At 57.4% G+C, this 20,057-nt stretch overlaps 1 protein-coding gene across 2 annotated transcripts in view; it reads left to right on the forward strand.

The window, feature by feature from the left end:
- Positions 1-20,057, forward strand: part of EFR3B (EFR3 homolog B) — a 47,470-nt gene that overhangs the window by 26,493 nt on the left and 920 nt on the right. The window contains exons 6-23 of one of the 2 annotated variants that reach the window (XM_082306688.1): positions 4,838-4,959; positions 7,077-7,226; positions 8,481-8,615; positions 8,976-9,054; positions 10,398-10,533; positions 11,047-11,208; positions 12,573-12,684; positions 14,545-14,596; positions 14,828-15,000; positions 15,676-15,751; positions 16,620-16,781; positions 17,096-17,227; positions 17,339-17,406; positions 18,113-18,240; positions 18,639-18,730; positions 19,244-19,292; positions 19,654-19,760; positions 19,959-20,008. In XM_082306688.1, the coding sequence (XP_082162814.1) occupies positions 4,838-4,959; positions 7,077-7,226; positions 8,481-8,615; positions 8,976-9,054; positions 10,398-10,533; positions 11,047-11,208; positions 12,573-12,684; positions 14,545-14,596; positions 14,828-15,000; positions 15,676-15,751; positions 16,620-16,781; positions 17,096-17,227; positions 17,339-17,406; positions 18,113-18,240; positions 18,639-18,730; positions 19,244-19,292; positions 19,654-19,760; positions 19,959-20,008 (1,985 nt within the window). The remainder of the gene's footprint in view (positions 1-4,837; positions 4,960-7,076; positions 7,227-8,480; positions 8,616-8,975; positions 9,055-10,397; positions 10,534-11,046; positions 11,209-12,572; positions 12,685-14,544; positions 14,597-14,827; positions 15,001-15,675; positions 15,752-16,619; positions 16,782-17,095; positions 17,228-17,338; positions 17,407-18,112; positions 18,241-18,638; positions 18,731-19,243; positions 19,293-19,653; positions 19,761-19,958; positions 20,009-20,057) is intronic. The other variant, XM_082306689.1, reaches the window with a different exon arrangement.

The following is a 20,057-nucleotide window of genomic DNA, read 5'->3' on the forward strand; positions in this document are numbered from 1 at the left end:
CTCTCCTGTGTCCTGCCACGCCTGAGGTTTCTGAGACCCCAGCTGTGCTGCCCGCGCGCTGTCCCTGCTGTTTGCTGTCTGTGACCAGTCGCTGGTCTTGGATCTCTGCTGCCATGCCTTCCCTCTCCTGAATTCAGCTTTTCCTAAACGAGCCTGAGGACACGGAGGCTGTCAGCGGTTTTGGACAATAGAGCAACTTAGGAGGTGATCCCCATGGATTTTTGGAGCTCTTTGTGCTCTGAAAAGGGCTGGCTTAAACAGAGCTGCCGCTTGCAATAAATGGCTTAGCTGGGCTGGGGATGTGTCGATCACAGACCTAAAATGAGGGGAAAGGAGAAGCATGGATGAACAAGGGTGACGTCCTCCCAGAATCCAAACTACTGATCCTGGCTGGCAGCCAGCAGCCACTTGTGCATGGCCTTCCTGCTGGTTTTTACTGGGAACACTGGGTGTACCTGACACCCAGGCTTGCGAGGGCTCTGCTGGTGCCTGGTAGCTTGGCTTGGACAAGCAGCATCTGTCCTTGCTGCTTTTTAAGAGGGGGTTTAGATGGAGCTGATCACCCTGTGGGCAGGAGGGTGGACTGGGCAGATGCAGTCTCGAGTGCCTGGGAAATGCATAGACAGCTCAGCTTTAATTCTCTGCTCTGTGTGACGGGGAGAGGGACGGTATCCGTGTTCCCGCTGACGCCTCCCGGACAGGGTAGCACTGCATCCCGTGATGCTTCTCTCCTCCGGGAGCCGGCACGGTCCCACCCGCGGGGCTGTAAACGCCTCCGCTGAGGCATGGGGGGCCGAGCGGAGACCTTTCAGGCCCCTTCTCCCTCGCAGCTAACTGCTCCCAGCTGAAAGCGATGTGAGCTGCCCATTGGCAAAACTATTAATGCACAGCCCTTGAAGAAGCGGGAGGATTGATCCCTCAGTCGAATCCCACTGCCAACAACAGCTTACCGTGGCCTTTCAGTGCGGTGATGCCACCGTAAGCCCTGGGTATGCTGCAGGGGCTGCCTGGGAAAGCCCCTTGCAATGGGAGCAGGGTCTCTGGGCAGCACCCACATCCCTCTGCCCAAGGGTGGCCCAGGCTCCGTGGGAGACCAGAGAGGTGCCACTTGCTGTCCAAACTTCTTGAGATGTGCTGGAGCTGCCTGGATCTGTCCCGGTGGCAAGCAGCTGGGTCTCTTGCTAAGAAAACACGCTGTGTGGCAGCACAGCCCGGCCTGCAAACGCATGCAATATCCCCTTGCCCAGCCCTTGAGCTGTTTGGGAAATGCAGGGGTTGTCCCAGGGTCCAGAGGGACCTGGGGTAGAGGTAGGGTTTAAAGCTCAACTCAGCCAGTGTCTCCCTCTCCGTGGCCGCTCTCTGGGTGCTCCTCAGGTCCTTGGATGGTGCCCAAGCAGAGCCCTGCATCAGAGGGGCCACCGGCACGTGGCGTGGAGCTGAACCTCAACGGGAGCTGCCAGCATGGAGCCAGGGAGGGGACAGCCCTCACCGCAGGGGCTCACGGTGCCATGGCAGAGGCTTCAGCAAACCGGCCCCAACACAGACATCCTCGAGCGGGACGCATTGGGTCAAGGCAAGACGGAGCCGTGCCTCATGTTCCCTGCCCGTGCGGAGCAAACCTCCCGTGTTCAGGCACCCGTGGAGAGGAGAGGTGGTCCTGGACCACGGATAGGTGTTTCCTTAGCGCTGCTGTCACTGCGGTCAGGAATCAGTAGCGAGTGTTTTAATGAGGAGTCCGGATCAGGAATGATGGTTTAGTGATGCTTTTTTTTGCCTTCTCAAGCACGGCGGCATTCAGAGGGCAAATAGCACAGAAAACTTGTGGGCTTTTATAGAAAAGTGAGTAATGATAATGAGACACTTCTTCTTGTATCTGCTAATGAGGAATGTGCCTCAGGCTCGTGCTTAATTAGAGGGTGCTGTCTCAAGCAGTCTTCACAATAACGGAGCTGATGGCAAAGGCGGGAGGAGGTTGTTTATAGAAACCTGCTCCAAGTGAGTCATTCTCCGCGGCGTGAAATCTCGCCTGAAACACATCTCCCTCCTCGCACAGAGCCAAGGCGTCGTGCTGCGGAGCGGCTGATCCCGGGGACCAGCCCGCCGGGCTCCACGGCCGCAGCGCTGGAGGCGACAGCGGAAATCCAGCATCCCGTGATCGCTATAACCCCATCCTGTAATCCCCAGGGTGAACATATGGAGCTGCAGCTTAAATCCACTTTGGTTTCTCATCCTCGTTAGGAGGCTGCTGGGCAACCTCCACGCTTTGGGTAGGAACCATCTAATTTCGAGCTCGATGTCATTCCCATTTTATTTTTCCTTGAACCAACATTGATCTTTCATTTAAACAGCTCTTCCCCCGCCTTGATGTTCCTCTTCTGATGTATTTATGTCTGATGTATTTATAGGTGACAGCGTTATCCCTTCCCAGACGTTGTTTTGCTTCTCTACGGCAGCCGCGCTCCTCGCATTTCCCCTGCGCTTGCTCCCTGCTTGTCCCAGCCGTGTTTCAGCTGGAGCTTGTCGGCCTCAAGCATGGGAGCTCCAAGCTGCCCAGCCCCTCACCCCTTCAAACAACAACAGAAATAGTGTTGCATTTCAAAGTTTTAAATTGTTTTCTCAGTGGAAATACGGCATGAAGCTGCAGAACAGCTTTTCGGCTGGGATGCGGTGCCCGTTAGTGAAAATAAATTGCTTTCCCTGAAGGTTTGATGCCTTCTTTCCTGTCGGCCCAGCTCTCGCTGGGTCATTTCCATGTGTCCTGGGGCTGCTTTGTGCCACTGGGCAGTGGGACCGGGGGGGGCACCTCCCGTAATTGCTGCATGGTACAGCACCCTTGTAGGGGCAGCCAAGTCTTGGAAAAATGCAATAGTCCGTGAGCAAGCGGCCGAGTCCTAAAAATGTCCCGTTGACAGAACAAGGAGGCTTTGAGGCTGATTTTCCTCTGTTCTTGGCTGCTTTTTACAAGTTCTGGCCCTGCCGGAGGCTGCAGGCTGCAAGTGGATGCAGGGAGGGCAGCCACCTCCAGCTGTTGGCAGATGTGAAGGCTGCGCGGCATCCAGTGTCACCGGGCGTCGTGGCACCGCGCGGGGATGTCTGTCCCCTGAGGACAGAGGCGAGCAGGGCGTGGATGGGTGGGCTGGCAACCCCCGGGGCCTCGACAGCTTCAGCCTAAGGAGCGCCGATGAGGTGGTCCTGTTTTGGTTGCCTGATGGCACCAAACGAGCTGCCGTCCTCCGCGTGGGTGTGAGGTTGATACCTGCAGATACCGGCTGCAGAGAAGCCCTTTCCTTCCTTTATTTCACGACGCTTCTTGGCCACGGGACGCTCGGGACGGCTCTCCCGGAGCTGCCACAGGGAGCCCGGTTACTGCTCCTGGCTCGGCATCCTGCCCTCACCTCCGGTTGCACGTGGAATTGCCATGAGCTTAAAAAAACCCCACTTTGTGTGCTGCCTGGTACAGAGGTTTCTTATATAACAGCCCTGCATTTTTCTGGTGAGTAAGAGGAGTTTTATCAGTTGGAGCTGGTCCCTGCACTCTGGGAGCAGTTCCTGGCGGGGCTGAGCCGGCTCCTTCGCTTGCGCAGAGCCAGCCTTTGCAGCTGACGTTATTAATAGCCTGGCGCAGCGGGTGCATGCTAATCAGCGCCTGTGTGATGCGCTGGGACGGGCGGGCTGGCTTTGCCAGCTGCGGAGGGGCACCGGTGGGCCCTTTGCCTGCTGCTTTCCCGGCGGGGCTGGATGCCAGCAAATGCAGAAAGCAGGAATTGAGAAAAGCTTGCGGATGGGGTTGGGGTAAAGAAGGAGTTCCCGTGCAGCGTGGCATCTCCAGAGGGTGCCGAGCACCCTAAGAAATGCCGGGTGGCCAGGTAACCCCTTGGAGGTAGTTTAGGTCCTCCAAGCTGGAAGAGGAACCCAGCAGTCCTGATGCCTTGGCCCAGTTAACAGCTGGGGTGGTTTTGGGGATCGCTTGGGTAGGGAGCATCCTCTCCCTTCCTCGCATGCACATGCAAGCAGCCTCAGCTTTCCCAGCATGGGAGCGCAAAAGCAGCCAACAGATTTCTCTACCTAAAATCTCGGCAAGCGGCCGCTCTCGCCATTGCTCCGAGCGGGAGGATAAAGCCCGGGGACTTGGTGGCACGACGCTTGTCCCAGGCCAAGGATAAACCTCGTCCGTTCGCAGCACCAGCCGCCGTTGGGTGGATACAGGCTGAATGCTCTGTATGTTCCAGCCGTGGATTTTGTGGCAGCTCTTGTGCTATTGAGGTTTTATTTATTTTTCCTTTTTTAAAGCTCCCCCTCCCAGCGTGATTGGATGAGTTGAGGTTCCCCCTTCCTGCCTGACCCTTTGTTCCCATCTATTCATGAATAAGTTTTGGAATTCAGAGGAAAGCTTGAAAACATGTTGATCCTTTCTTCCTCCTTAATTCTCTCCCTGAAAGCTTAAAAGCCAGATCCGTTGGTCAGCTGGCATTTCTGGCAAGCTCCGCGCCTGTTGGCGCAGCCAAGCTGGAAGGGAGCGATGGGACCTCGTGCTGCCGGGTGCTGCGGGCGAGATCTGGGATGTGGTTAAGAACCTGCTTGCAATTGGTTTCTCCGCTGACGTTTCCAAGGCTGTTTTCACCCCTGCAGCAGCGTTTGGCAAATGTTGGCCAGGTTTTGTGCCTGGGAGGACGGAAAGAAGCTGGGGGAAATTATATGTCCTGTTACTAGTGTGCGCTGCGTATTAGGGATCCCTAACTGCTGAAGCCCACAAATGTTTGCTGGTTTGGAGAGGAATTTTAAGAATATTTTTGTTGTCGTGCCCTCTGGGCTGACCCCCTCTTTCTTCTCTTCCTAGTTCGTGAAGTTTGCCAACATCGAGGAGGACACCCCGTCTTATCACCGCAGCTACGACTTCTTTGTCTCCCGCTTCAGTGAGATGTGCCACTCCAGCCACGACGACCTGGACATCCGGACGAAGTGAGTAGGGTGGCCCTGGGCCCGCCGGCTCTGCGAGCACGTCCCGGGGGGGCTTCCCTCGGCCTCCAGCCCCTGCCTTTCCTGCGGAAGCACCTACTTTTGGGGACAGGTTGGATGCAGGCTGTGCCTGGATTGATTGCTTTGTGCTGTGACGGAGACGCACAGCGATTTTTTTCCCCAGAGCTGGGTGCATTCAGGCTGCTGGTCTTTACCCTCCCTTATTTACCAAGCATTAAACCCTGCTGACTGTATGGGAGGATGAAACAGGAGCCTAGAAAACAGCACAGCACATATCCAGCCTGTTGCTGGTGGGATATTGCATGCGGTATTACACGTGTGTGAGAGACGTTGGTTTGCGTTTGCTGTCCTGAGTGCAAGGCCAGCTGCTCTCAGGCGTTGGCTCGCTCTGACCACGGCCGATGGCAGGACAAGGGACAACCGTGCCCTCGGCCTTCCAAATTCTTTTCTTTGGGCAAAACGTGAGCAGGTAACGCCTGCAGTCTGCCTGTCACAGGGCTGCCTCAGTGAATCTTTAAGCATTTCTCACCTTTGCTGCAGGGCCACGGCCCGCAGACAGCGGGAGCTCAGAGCAGGAGGCAAGGAAGCGATCCTAGCCCCAAAAGGAAGGATGGTGAGGATGGGAAGAGGCCCCCCACTCTTAGCAGAATGAATGTTCGCTCAAAAACTGCCTCCTGCAGCCATGTGGTCTGTTATTTTCCACATTTAAAGGTGGTTACATCTCTCTAGACAGCACCGAGGAGTGACTTGCTTTGCTGTGATGGGAAGTGTACCCCGGGGGGATTAATTACGACCAAAGCAGACAGATTAATGTTGTTTGCTGCTGCCAAGGCCAGGCCTGCCGGTGGCGGATTTAAGAAGACCCGGTGTTTGAAATGGCCCTGTGAGGCACCGATGGCATAGCACCCGCGGCTCTCGCCAGGAAGCTTCTGGGCAGGAGGCCACTGCTGCCAGAGATGAGTTTTAAGTAGAGCCCAGCTGCCAGGCAGCGTTTCGGCGCGTCGTTTTGGTGCCGTTCCCGGTGCTGCCGTACCAGGGACCGGTTGCTTTGCAGAGGGGCGAACCCCTGAGGTTCGCCACTCCTAGCAGAGGCTTGTCTCTGAGGACCAGGCTCGCCTCCTTTCACCGCTGCAGACTCACAGGCAGGTTTTTTTTCCTTAATAAGGAAATAATGCAGAAAGTTCATTATTTCCACTTGACCTTCAGGGCACCGGTGACACTGGCTAAATTTAATTGGAGACTGGAAAAGAGAAATTTGGCAGCTCCTGTAATTAAAAAGGAGCACGCTGCTTTCCTGGGGCCTTGGTCCTGCTCAACGCTCCTCTCTCAAGAGTTGTGTCTCAGTCAGATTATTGCCTTGATTAGATCTGCAAAACGTGTTAGGGAGACCTCGGAGCAGGTTATTTAATGCATTTATTTCTGCAAATAAGCACGTGCTGTCTTTCTCAGCCATTAGCAGTGGGTGTTGAGGGGCTGGTTTCAGACCTGGAAATCCTGCTGTGTAGGGAGATTTTTATTGATGACTTTATTGTTGACTAGAGCAGAGTCAGGATCTTTGGTCCCAGAAAGGACACAGGTGTCAGCTTTTGCTCCTAGGTTCCCCTAGCACCCAGCATCCCCACGGGCACAGCAAGGCTCTGCAGCTGCTGGGAATGGGGGAAATGGGAAAACCCTCCATGCATGCCGCACCTGGAGAGCGGAGACCTCCCAGGTCCCAAAACAATCTTTCGGAGAGGCCAGGCTTGCTGGTGCCTCCTCTCCATCTCGGTGGCTGCTACTTGCCTGTGGGCCTCCCGGGAAAGACGGATGGGAGCCGGCTGCTGCTGCCAGGATGATTTTAGCTGGTTCAGAGCCTTTCCCGCTCGCGTCTGTCGCGCTGCGGGAAGCCACGTCTCTTGGGGACGCGAGGCGGAAGGAGTGCCCGGGGGTACACCAGGCCTGGAGCTGGGAACTGGGGCATCGCCTGCCTGAACCTCTCCAGCAGCGCAGATATCAGTGTCTTCTCTCCAACTTCTTGCACAGTTTAACCTGTGTATATATGTGTATATAAAATAACGTATGCTATATATGTAGCATTTTGGTGTCAATTTGTTTCCCAGGATCCGGATGTCCGGCATTAAAGGCCTGCAAGGGGTGGTGAGGAAGACGGTGAATGACGAGCTCCAAGCCAACATCTGGGACCCGCAGCACATGGACAAAATCGTGCCCTCGCTGCTCTTCAACTTACAGCATGTGGAGGAGGCCGAAAGGTGAGTGCTTGCTGCTGCCATGGCCCATCTGCTCCGCCAGCGGCTTTGGGGCCCCGGGGCTGATTTTAGCAAGATTTTGCAGGGCAGAGGCGTTGCAGGCTGATTTGTGCCTGTGGCTCATGAAAAATGCGGCGAGTGGCCAGAGGGGAAACCCTGCGAGTACCTCGCTGAAGGATGGCGCGGGTGGCAGAGCTCTGTGCGTCACCCGGTGCCGGCAAGGTTATTGCTGTCTTGGCCGCTGCAGGGCACCGTGACTCCCGTGGAGCAGAGCTCTGCGCTGTCCCTGCAGTTAAGGCATGCTGTTTGCAAAGGCTCTGAGCTGCCTGTTCGGTGGGTTGACCTCTGTGAGGGATTCCTGCTTAAATCCTACCGAAGCAGTTATTTGAAAGCCAGGCAAGAGGAATCTCAGGAACTGAAATACGGCTTTGCTCGCTGTCCCTCCGTTCTTCTGGCGTAACCCCCCGCCGGCTGCGTGCCTGCCACCAGCTGGGTGTTTGAAGGGGGGTTGCTTAGCTGAGAAGCGCAGAGCAGAGAAGCAGGCATGAATTCCTCCTGGGGGTTTTCCTTTTGAAGGTTAAGAGAGATGTATCGGCCCTGGGAAGTTGGCTTGTGGCCAGATGCCTTTTCCATTTTTCTTCTAAACTGAAGCATCAAGGTGGAAAAAACATTCATGGTGTTTGTGTGATACCCAACAGCCCGAGTGTGGAAAAAGGGGATGGATCTTATCTGGGGTATGCGTGTTCAGGGTGACTTGTGCCAAACCGTGACTGCTTTGCTCTTCCTCCCCCAGGAGGCTGTGTCCACCCTGGGAGGACGTTATGTCCTGCGTCCTCACCGATAAGATCCTTCCCCCTCCAACACTGAGCACCGGGATCCTCCTCCCGGTCCCAGGGATGCAGTGGGTGTCCCTGCTGCCTGGCACAGCCTGGTGCTGCAAGCGGGGCCGTCCTGGCACGTCCCCCTCCTCTGCAATCCGTGCACTCTGCTCTCTGATCTGGCTCCAATCCAGCAGCGCTTTATCACTGGGCTCTGCTGGGATGGAGCTGCCCTGTCTGCCTGGCAGGGTGACCTTTGGCTGCTGCGGGGTGGCTGTGGGCTGTCCCAGGGGTAGCCCACGGCCCTGTGCAGCACGGGCTGCGGGCAGATGCCACAACCATTTTGCTCCAACCTTCCCTGACCGGGCTCTGTGCCTCTTCTCCCTCACTGCTGTCACACACTCAGCGCCGCTCTTATCGCCCTCCTCTGCTTTCACAGCCGCTCCCCCTCCCCGCTGCAAGCCACCGAGAAGGAGAAGGAGAGTCCTACGGAGCTGGCGGAGAGGTGTCTGCGGGAGCTGCTGGGCCGAGCGGCGTACGGCAACATCAAGAACGCCATCAAACCCGTCCTCATGTAAGTCGTGCATCCCTCGTTTTTGGCACAAGGGAAACTGAGGCACGTGGAAACGGCCAATATGGGCCAGAGCTAGGGTGGAGGCATGGTCTCCTCTGGCTCCCCTGGGCACGGTACTGGAGATGGGGACTGGATTTCAGGCTGAGCTCTCATTTTTGGATGCAATGAGGAAAGTGGCATGGGATAGATACCTGTCGCTGAGAAAAGTCACCCTGGAGAGGAGTTTGTGTCCCTGCCCTCGCCTGCAGTGTTTGCTCCCTGCTGCTTCTGGCCATCCCCGGTGCTTGGTGCTGCTTTGCACCCCTGCAGGGTTTGGGGGACCGACAGTTACTTTCCCCTCCGTTTCCATCTCTTCCCCAGCCACCTGGATAACCACTCGCTCTGGGAGCCGAAGATCTTTGCAACTTGCTGCTTCAGGATCATCATGTACTCGATCCAGGTGGGGAGCTGGCGGGACTCCGGCTGGCGGCACTGTTTGGGGACGCACGTGCATGTTTGGGGAGCGCCCGCGTCTGCCTCCACGGCTGGGCTGAGTCAGAGCCTCCGCCGCCGCATTGCCGCATCCTAACGGTGCCGAATCCGAGCGCTCGCAATGAGCTCGGCCACCAAGCGTGCCCCAAAACGGGCTGGAGACCGGCATGCTCCGGGTGTACGGCAGTGTGGGCTGGCGGCCCCGCGGCTACATGGGGAAATGGCTAGTTAGCCTGGCTGTGTGCCAGCCGTGCGTGTTTTAGGATGCTGCTCGTGGAGCTTGTATCTCAGTCCCGGGAGCAATTCCCTCCCTCTCAGCAGAAAGCAAAGCCCTGCTGAATCAGACGGGCTAGCAGAGTGCTGTGAAACGCTCCAAAGGAAGCAGTTGGGCTCCGATGGAAAGCTGCCTCTTTCCACATCGCTGCCGTGTAAATCAGCCCAAGCTCCTCATCTCTGCAGAAAAGGAGAGGGGCTGTCTGGGGTGAAACGTGCCCCGGGCAAACCAGGCGTCGCGACAGCACCTGCAGCCCCGCATCCCTGTCCTTAAACGTGAGGGTGCTCAGAGGCAGACCCTGCCGGGCTCTTCCCTTCTCGCTGGGGGCCGTGGAAATGCAGTTTAGGTAAACCCCAAAGTGATGGGAAAGGACCATCCCTTTTTTCCATGTGGATCTCAATGGAACTCTGTTTGCATGGGTCCCTGCATGCTTTTGGGCGTGGTGCTGCCTTCCCACCCTGCTCCCACTCTGCTGAGGCTGTCCCAGACCTGCTGCCCCACTTCACCCCCTTGGGAGTTTGCTTCGCTTTTGGACTCAGCCAAGCTCTGCTTGGAGAACTCTTACAGTGAAAAGCAGATCGCCGCCCCCTGCTCTCGTTTCTTCTTTTTAATCCTGTAAACTGCCTAAAACCCTTTACAGCGCTACTAGATTTTATAAAATCCTGTTAGTGCATATTGGAGGTGTAGGGTCACAATAACTCAGCAGGACCCTTTTGAAGTATAGACATGTTTGGCAAACCCTGGCAAAAATCAAATCCCTTCTCCCTGAAATCCCCAGGATTAATTGTCACAATTTCCTTAGATCTGTACAGCTCTTTAGATCATTTTTCCCGTGCAAATTGCTCCAAGCTCTTGCTCAGTCATGTAAAACAGGCTTCCTCCAGGTGCCCCCTCTCATTTTGCAACTGGAGCTGTCTTGGAAAGAGCCGGGCAGGGACTCGGTGCAGGATTCGTCCTCGGTAGCCACGTGGGTTACAGAAACGGGCTGTCACCTCGTGCATGCAGCACCCCTGCTGACGTTCATGCTCTCTTTCCAGCCGCAGCACTCCCATCTCGTGATCCAGCAGCTCCTGGGGCACCTGGATGCCAACAGCAAGAGCGCAGCCACTGTGCGCGCGGGCATCGTGGAGGTCCTCTCGGAGGCAGCGGTGATCGCAGCCTCCGGATCTGTTGGTAAGTGGATAAATTTATCCTTTCCATCCATCCCTTCACCCTTGTATTGTGGTGGGAGAGGTGCCGGAGGTTTGGGCTGGGCTCTGGCGTGTGCCCAGGTGTGAGGTGGTGATGGAAGATCCAGTCTGGAGCATCCAGGGGATCTGTTCTGTGCCATTTCGGTGCTCCCAAGCTCAACACCTATGCCCACGTGCAGCGACCTAGACCTAGAGGGCTGAATGCAATGCCTGCCCTTGCCTTCGTGGCAGGGGGCAAAGGGATTTTCAGGGGCTTGCTGTGAATACGCTGAGCTGACGGTGCTCCTGGAAGGACGTTTCTCTCCTGTCTTGACTGGGGAAACTGGTGAGGGTTAAAAGTCACTGTGTGTCTGGCCAGACTGTTTTTCAACCTCTTTATGGGGTGGTGGGAGGTATAAACCACACTGTCCTGGGGGAAACTACAGCCTCCATCTCCGCGGGGAAAACTGCTCTCCTCTGGCGATGCTCCATCATCTCTCCCCTCTCGCCACCCCAGGCCCCACGGTGCTGGAGGTGTTTAACACCCTGCTGAGGCAGCTGCGGCTCAGCATCGACTACGCGCTGACGGGGAGCTACGACTGCGCCGCTGGCGTCAGCACCAAGATCATCAAAGAGCACGAGGAGAGGATGTTCCAGGAGGCCGTCATTAAAACCATAGGTGGGGCATCCTGCGGAGGCGCGGGCTGTGCTGCTGGGTGACCCCCTGCGCGGTGGGTTTCTGCCTTGTGCATCTGCGGGGTTATCCGGGGTGAAACAAAGTCACCCTCGTCCTAAAAGCGGCGATGGGAAATGAGATTTATGTGTTATGGCGCATTGCAAGCGTGGCTGTGGGTTATCAGCAGGTGGCATTGCAACCCCGGCCATCCCCGGCAGCGCTGCTGTCGTGTTTCTCCCTGGGCAGAGACCTTGAGGAAGGGAAGGAGAGGAGGGAAAGCGGGCAGGCATCAGCCTGCTGCAGCCACTGAGGATGGGGATGCACCAGCCCCAAAAAAGGAAGGGGTAGAGGCAGGAGTTGGCATCTCTCAGCCTCACCCTGCCTGAGCCTGGGGCTGCCCCACCTGGGAGGCGTTTTGATCGGGCCTGAATCATAGAGTCACAGAATGGTTTGGGTGGGCAGGGACCTCCAAAGGCCACCCAGTCCCACCCCTGCCATGGGCAGGGACATCTTCACCCAGACCAGGGTGCTCAGAGCCCCGTCCAACCTGGCCTTGAATGTGGCCAGGGATGGGGCATCTCCCACCGCTCTGGGCAACCTGGGCCAGTGCCTCACCACCCTCAGCACAAACAATTTCTCCCTTCTGTCCAGTCTGAATCTCCCCTCTTTCAGTCTAAAACCATTCCCCCGTGTCCTGTCGCCGCAGGCCCTGCTAAAAAGCCTGTCCCCCCCTTTCTTGTAGGCCCCCGTTAAGCACGGAGAGGCCGCAATCAGCTCTGCCCGCAGCCTCCTCCTCCCCAGGCTGAGCACCCCCAGCTCTCAGCCTTTCTCCACAGCAGAGCTGCTCCAGCCTCTGACCATTTTGGTGGCCTCCCCTGGCCCCGCTCCCACAGCTCCATGTCCTTCCCGTGCTGAGGACCCCCGAGCTGGACGCGGGGCTCCAGGGGGTCTCCCCAGAGCGGGGCAGACGGGCAGAATCCCCTCCCTCGCCCCGCTGCCCACGCTGCGGGGGATGCAGCCCAGGAGACGCTTGGCTTTCTGGGCGGCCAGCGCACATTGCCGGCCCGTGGCCGGCTTTCCATCCCCCAGCACCCCCAAGTCCTTCTCGGCAGGGCTGCTCTCCGCCCCTCCATCCCCCAGCCTGTGCTGACACCGGGGGCTGCCCCGACCCCGGTGCAGGAATCACCCTGAAGGTGAAGCTGCCTGCAGGTACCAGGTCCAGGAGGGCGTTGTCCTGTCCCAGCCTGGCTGGGAGGGTCCGGCAGCCAGCTTGGAGCAGGGCAGGCGGGCAGATCCCACGGCACTGGGCGCTTCTGGGGGCGGTGGGCTGCGCCTTGCACTCTGCCAACTCGCTCTCGTCCCCGCAGGGTCCTTTGCCAGCACGCTGCCCACCTACCAGCAGTCTGAGGTGATGGTCTTCATCATGAACAAGGTGCCGCTACCCTCCTCGCAGCAGTCCATCGAGGCTGGCAAAGCCGGGTGAGTGAGAACGAATGCCTTCCTCTCCTCTTGCTCCCCCCTGCCCTGCTCGCCCTGCCGCCGTCCCGTGTGCGGTGGTGTAAGGATTTGAATGTGAGGCTGAAAGTGCTGGGGAGCTCCTGAAACCGTTTCCACCTTGAGGTGGCCTTTGGGGACAGAGTGGGACATGGGTGCATTATCGGAAAGGCTGAGCATCGAGAGCTTCCACCGAAGACCGAGGGAAGGTGAGCGATGCGAGATCTTTGTTTGAAATGCTTTGCTGCCTGCTGCAAACGTGATGACAAGGGCCCCTTGAAACACCGGAGCATCGAGGAGGGAAGGTGTCTGCAGGCAGTGGTGCTGCAGTTGAACTCTGCATTTCTTCGGGTACCTGCTGAGAGATTCAGCTGTCAGGAGCTCGGTCCTGGGGTGTCATCCAAAACCAGCCAGGAACTAAAAATAATATTCAAGGGAGTGACTTCAGATGTCTCAGGGCAGCGAGGTGAGTGAGGGCTGCCCGTGGCATTTGAGAAGCTCGTGTATGGCTTTGTGGGACTGGCTGCTCATCGCTACCTCCCACCGCGGGCGCGTGGCCCCTCTGAGCTGCCTCTGAGCTTTTATTAACACTGAGCGGGAGGTGGTATTTATACCCGGCGGTGGAGGAAGAGAAGGAAGGGAAAACACCCAAACAACATAATTGCTTCAGAAGTGTGGGAACAGACCACGAGAGCTATTTGGAGTGAGGGTATCAGCGCTGAAACATGTAGGTAAGGAGCAAACAGATTTTCAGGCTATATTTATCTTCAAAGTACGGTCAGGCTCTTCCCACTTGTCTCCGATGAGAGAGAGACTTTGCCGGCTGATGGGAGACACGCTCTGCTCCTCGCTCACATGGGGGTGATTCCAGGCGCCTGCGTTCAGTCCCGATTCGCGCGGTGGGAGACGCACCGGGTGCCGGGTGCCGTTCGGCCAGGGCAGCTTTCCTTGCTGCAGGAGCAGAATCGGGCTCGTAGCCTCAGGATGGAGGTCACTTCTCGGTGCCAGGCTTTGACACTGCTCCTTTATCAGCGTGTGAGCTTCCTCCGGGAGAGTTTTTTAAATCTCGTCTGACGCTGTGTGAAGGATGGTGCTTGCTCTGGGTGTGTAGGTGAACCAGGAGTTTGCGGAGGAGCTGCAGCCTGCGGTTTGGCTTACGGGGATGCTGCCATTTGCGGTGTAGCTCAGTCCCTGGGCAGAGGTAGGCAGCCCAGGCAGCGTGTCATGGGTGCTGGGACAGCCTGGAAATCCCTTGGGAGCTCCCTGTGTCACCTTCCAGTACAGGGCTAGGAAAGGCTGAGTTCAGACAAGAGAGAATTCAAGATTTCCTCTTTTTTGCATTAAAAAACCCCCATGTCGCTGGAGTGGAAGTGTGGTTCACGGTGACTTGGCAAGAAGCGAGATGGGAGCGAGAATCAGGGGTAGCTTCACGGACAGGAGGGCTTGGGCTTCATCTTGCCAATTTGCAGCTGCTTAAAAGCGAGGAGCGCGTTCAGAGCTGGTGCCCGGCGTCCCTCGAGAGCCGCTGTGGGACGGGCACATCCAGAGGGCGGTTCATCGTCCTGAGCTCAGCTTGCGCCCACCTGGAGACGCGAGTGCTGCCTTATTTCTGGTGCCTACGGCAGGATGTATACTTTGATATTCATCATTCCTTTAGCAGCCTTTTTGCTGGCTGTTAAATCCGGAGCTCATTTGCTGGAGACTTTTACAGCATGGATGTTTGTGGTGGTGACTCTTGGGAAACTGGTCCCGCCCTTTCTGCGGCTTTTCCATCCTTTGGGTACGGAAGGAGGGTTGTTCTGTTTTCACTTGGATGTTACTATTTGCTTCTTCTCTCCGTGACAGGGAGAACCGAAATCGGCTGACACAGATAATGCTTCTGAAGTCCCTCCTCCAGGTACGAACATGTCGCCATCCCCGCAGGAGTGTCGAGCCCCCGTGAGACACGCAGGGTCCTCAGCTGCTGGCATGGGGGAGCTGAGCTCGGGGACCCTCTCCCCCAGTGTGGTTAGGAAGAGCTCAAGCTGTATTTAGTCTTTCCTGCTTACATCAAACTCTTTCTTGGCGTGTTTTAACCCCTCTCAAGCGACGCTGTCATGTTGCCTCCCTTTTTCTTTGATGCTTGCAGGTCTCGGTGGGCTTCCAGTGCAGTAACATGCTCACGGCACTTCCCAGCGCCTTCCTGGACAGGCTGCTCTCCGCAGCCCTCATGGAGGATGCTGAGATCCGCCTCTTTGTCCTGGAGATTCTCATCAGCTTCATCGATCGCCACGGGAACCGGCAGAAGTTCTCCACCATCAGGTATGTCTTGGGGGGCTCCCCAACAGAGCTGGGACCTGGAGACCCTGCAGAGCAGGCTTGGGATGAAGATCTGCTGGGCTTGGGAGCGCTGGCAGGGTTATTAATAAATCTGGTACTGGTTCTGGGGTGGTTTAATGCTGCAGATCAGTGGTCTGCTAAGAACCAGATGGGTGGGGTGGCTCTCGGAGAGGCTGTGCCCAGAGGGACACGGGACCATGCTGCTGAGCGTGGCTGTGGTTAGACAGCGGTCCCAGGAGGCTGCGCAGGAGCAACCGCCTCCTCGAGCGGGTTCGACTGCATCGCATCCCCACGGATAGGCCTGCTGGGCAGTCGCGTTGGCCATGCTGCGTTACCTTGGAAGAAGGTGACTGTAATCCCAGTTGGAAACATCTCCAAGGGTTTTGCTGTGGTCCTGCGAACCACTTTGCTTGCGCACTTATTTGTCAACTTGCCTTTGTGTTCCTGAGCGCCACTGCCTTGAAATCCTGTAGTGATTTGGCTCAGTACTCTTGAATATCTGAATTGCTCGGATGGGTTTTAAAAGCCACCTTTAGCTTCCCCCCTCGGTTCCTCCCAGACGGCTCGTTTGTGGCCAGCAGCTCTGCAGGCGTGCGGGAATCACACCTCCTCCCTCCGGTGTCTGAGTTTTCCCTTCCCCTTGGCCTTTCCTTGCAGCACCATCAGCGACATCTCGGTCCTGAAGCTGAAAGTGGACAAATGCTCGCGCCAAGATACTGTCTTCATGAAGAAGGTAGTGGCAGGGTCTGGGTCAAGCTGTCCTCGTGCAGAGCGGTGTGAGGGCTCTGTGTCTCTTTTCCCAAGTCACGCTGAGCCATGGGGGAGTCCTGTGATGCCTCTAAACCCGGAGATGTCCCTGGGAAAAGCCTGTGGGATTCAATCTCCATCAGCGCTTCATGCGTGGGCCTTTCTAGACACCTAAATCTGCTATTTGCCCCGAGGAATGAGTCCCCCAGGATGTGCTGGTATCCCAAAAGCTATTTATCAAGTGGCTTTTGAAGTTGCCTGATTATTTTAGTTATTTAGTTATTTTTATTTCCTCCCTTAAAACATTTTCAGGGGTGGCTCAAACCCCTCTGGAGCTAACTTGAGGCTAAGAGAGGATCAGTTTATTACCTTGTGTGCACCAGGGAGCAGCAATGCAGCCCCTCAACTGAAAACCACGGCAGAGCTGTGTTTCCCTTGCGCCAGCGTGTGCCCTGCTCTGTCCCATGCCTCGCTGTCAAGCAACGTGTCTTGGGGCTTTATTTTTCTGTTGTGATCTGAGCCATGATTTCTATAACGCTTCTGCAACAGAGGCATCCTTTCCCTGGGCTCGGTGCTGCGAGTGCTGTTTGCCTGTCCTGGGCTCTGCTCTTGGACCTGCCCGTGCCTCTTCCCCATCAGGGTCCAGCATGGAATGGTGAAACACCACCTGATGGTCACAGCTCCCTCTCCCTGGGGCTTTCTTCGTTTGCTTGGTGACCGGAGGAGCTCTGCTCCCTCCCGCATGGACGGAGGCCCCTTTGCTGGGCCCTGCTGCTTTTCTTTCTCTGCGTTGATGGCAGTGTTGCTCGCAGGGGATGCTCAGGAGGTGACCACATCCTTCCATGTCCCCACAGCATGGCCAGCAGCTCTACCGGCACATCTACCTGATATGTAAGGAGGAGAGCAACGTGCAGGCTCACTACGAGGCTCTCTACAGCATGCTGATGCTCATCAGCATCGAGCTGGCTAACGAGGAGGTGGTGGTGGACCTCATCCGCCTGGTGCTGGCAGTGCAGGTGGGCAGGGGAGAGCTGGGTGTGCTGCCGGTGCTCAGCGCCGGGGGCGGGCGGGCTGGGATGCGATGGGATGGGGATTGTTTTGGAGTTGGGGGTCTCTGAGGAAGTGGGATGCAAGCGCCTCACCTGCTCTCAGCTTCTCCCACCGTAGCGGGATCAGTCCAACACTCGGTCGCCTCGCCAGCCTCTGAAATGCTGCAAACCCAAGCTCCAAAAGCTGGGATGTTTGTAGGGCAGGGGATGCCACGAGGTGGATGGGGACCACCCTGGGGCCTTCCCCGTCCTCATCTCATGGGGCTGTGTCTCTGCTGCAGGAGATTGCCCAGATCAACGAGGATAACTTGACAGCGTACAACCGCTGCGCGCTCTTCGCTCTCGGTGCAGCTTACCTGAACCTCATCAGCCAGCTCACCACCGTGCCCACCTTCTGCCAGCACATCCACGAGGTGCGAGGGAGGCTCTGGGACGGGGCTGGAGCCTTGTCCGCGGCAGCTCTGGCGTCGGCTCTCCTGGCCACCCGTGGGGTTTGAGCTTGGCTCCTTGTTTGTCTTCTGCAGGTCATCCAGATGCGGCAGAAGGAAGCTCCCTACCTGCTGCCTGAAGATGTGTTTGTGGAGAGACCCAGGTAAAAGCCTGGGAAATACCTTCTTCCCCCCTCCTGAGGGACTGGTATCCGTAAGATCGTGGGCGATAACGGGTTTATCAGCCCTTCACTTGCCTGTGCTTGTCTCCTTTCCCATCTGGGGATGGCGCAGTGGGAAGGGCACCAAGTGACTTTCAGCCTTAGGATCTGAGGAGGATCCCATGCAGCCAGGGAAGGGGGTGGCCGCCCCTGCTTGCGCTCACAGCCAGCCACATGGCAGGGTCAGCTCTGCAGGCTGATCCCTCCCCTGCTCTGACAGCAGGACGGCCGTAGCTCTGGTATGTCACCCCGCTGCTCTGCCACGCCACCGGCTCGAGGATGCGTGCTGAGCATCGCCAGGCCAGGGCTGGCTGGGCTGTCCCGTTCCTGCTGCCACACTTGGCGTGGGTCACATTTGGTGGTGAGGTCCCTTACGGAGACACTGCCCGCAGTGAGCGCCGCTGTTCTCTTGCGACATTCCCTAGGTCAGGGTGGTCCTTCCTGAACGCATCCGTGTCCTTCGCCATGGGTCGAGAGCCTTTCTGGGACTCCGGCTTTGTGCCGGTGTGTGCAGAAATAGCATGATGTATCCAGCTGTGCTGGAGCTAAGCAAAGCCACGAGAGCATTCTGTTTCTGACCCAAAGGGACTGGAAACCCTGCTGACGCAGTCTCCGTTGTTTGTTTTTTTTTTTTTCTCCATCTCCATAGGTTGAGCAAGAGCCTTGACCGCTTGGGCCCGGAGGTCTTCTTCTGGCAGAGCAAGATCAGCGAGGTGCTGGGCGGCAGCGGTTACAACTCGGATCGGCTCAGCACACCCTACATCCCCCAGCTGACGGGTACGCCCCACCCTGGGGCATCCTGGAGAACTGGGAGGAAACTGGTCCCTCGCTCTGCACGGTTATGGGGGTGTGAAGCTCTTGTGCTACACGTGGGCATGTTGTTTTTCTGCTGCCCTTAAGAGATGTAGCCTTGGGGAAACTGAGGCACAAAGCGGTGAATTGGAAGCTTCCTGGGATTGCCACATGCGTGGCTGGATGGATGGAAGGAGCAACGAAGCCCACTGGGCTTGGATCAGTCCTCAGTTCTGCTGGTTTGGATGAATTTGGGTGAACGGCTGAGCAGATGGGCTGCTCCCCTGGGCGTGGGACAGGAGGCCGCGTTCCCTGGGAGCTGCCTGTGCTCACCCGCTGCCCCCGGGGTGGCTGCCATTAGCTCTTCTGCTCTTCCTCCCCAGACGAAGATCGCTTGTCCAAGAGGAAGAGCATCGGCGAGACCATTTCCCTGCAGGTCGAGGTGGAGTCGAGAAACAGTCCTGAGCGAGAGCAGGTACCGTGTTACGCCAGAGCCGCGGAGGCTGCGTCGTCCCTTCGGCACCGTGTGCTTTTAGCAGCCTGACAGCGTGCAGTTAAGCCCTCTCTAATTCTTCATTTGGCTGCACACGTAATTGCTCCGCTGGCTGCGAGCGCAGGGGCCCACAGCTCGGCCCCGGCGGGTCAGAAAGACCCCGACTGCCCCTGACGCTCCCCTCCAGGCGCTGGCAAGGGGAGCTGCACGGCAGGAAGGGTCCCCACTGCTCTTTGGGTGGCAAATCTTTATTTTCCCTGTGTGCATATTTCTTAGCCATGGGAGCCTTTGGAAATGTGTAAGGCCTGGCTAGTCCAGCCTGAAAAAAAACATTTTAAAAGTGCAGTTTGCCAAGAAAGATATCCCTGATCTTTAAGGACAGACTGCGTTTTGGTGCAAGAATACAGCCTGGGACACTGGTTCTGAGTTGATGTGATCCCAGAACCGTGTCCTGTGCCGTGTGTTGAACATCATCTGCTTTTCCCCTTCCTTTAGAGAGCACCAGCGGAAGAGATCACGTACGAGACGCTGAAGAAGGCGATAGGTAAGCGAGGGAGCCAGCTGCGGTAGGGAGAGGTGGAGGCTGGCATGGGGTGTGTGTATGGGTACCGTCACCCCCGTGCCTGTGCGTGCGCACCGTGGACGGATGGATCCCCAGCGCCTCGCCATGGCAGCATTGCACCCGCGTCTCAGGGCGGCCGGGCGGCTTCGTAGCTCTGCCTGGCCCTGGGGTGTCCCTGGGGGGGTCCCTGGGGGGCCGGTCCCAAACCCAAGAGGCCGGAGACCCTCTCCTTGGCTTCCTAGTGATGCCCAAACCCATGCTGGCTGCTGGGGAGGTGGGGATGTGGCACGGGGTGGTCTCTGCAGCTGGGGAGCAGCTGAGAGCCATCTCGCCTCTGCTTCAGTAGACAGCGTCGCCGTGGAGGAGCAAGAGCGAGAGCGGAGGCGGCAAGTGGTGGAGAAATTTCAGAAAGCCCCGTTCGAGGAGATCGCTGCCCACTGCGGTGCCCGGGTGAGTTGGGGCTGTGGCACTCTAAATCCCCGTGGCCTCTCGGCTGGGGAGAGGTGGATGGTGACAACGTGGCTCTGAATTTTGCCAGCCCACCCTCCCCCTGCTCTGGGGAAGGCCAACGGGGTGTTTGTCCCCTTTGTACCGCTGTGGTCCTCAGGCTGCAGCCGCACTAATACAGCCGCTGTCTCTGCGTTACAGGCGACGCTGCTGCAGAGCAAGCTCAACCAGATCTTCGAGATCACCATACGGTGAGTTGGGGGCGACAGCCAAGCACGGTTTGTCGAGCCACCCAAAAAC

This window comes from Platalea leucorodia (assembly GCF_965183815.1).
Source record: "Platalea leucorodia genome assembly, chromosome: 3".
NCBI classification, from domain to species: Eukaryota; Metazoa; Chordata; class Aves; order Pelecaniformes; family Threskiornithidae; genus Platalea; species Platalea leucorodia.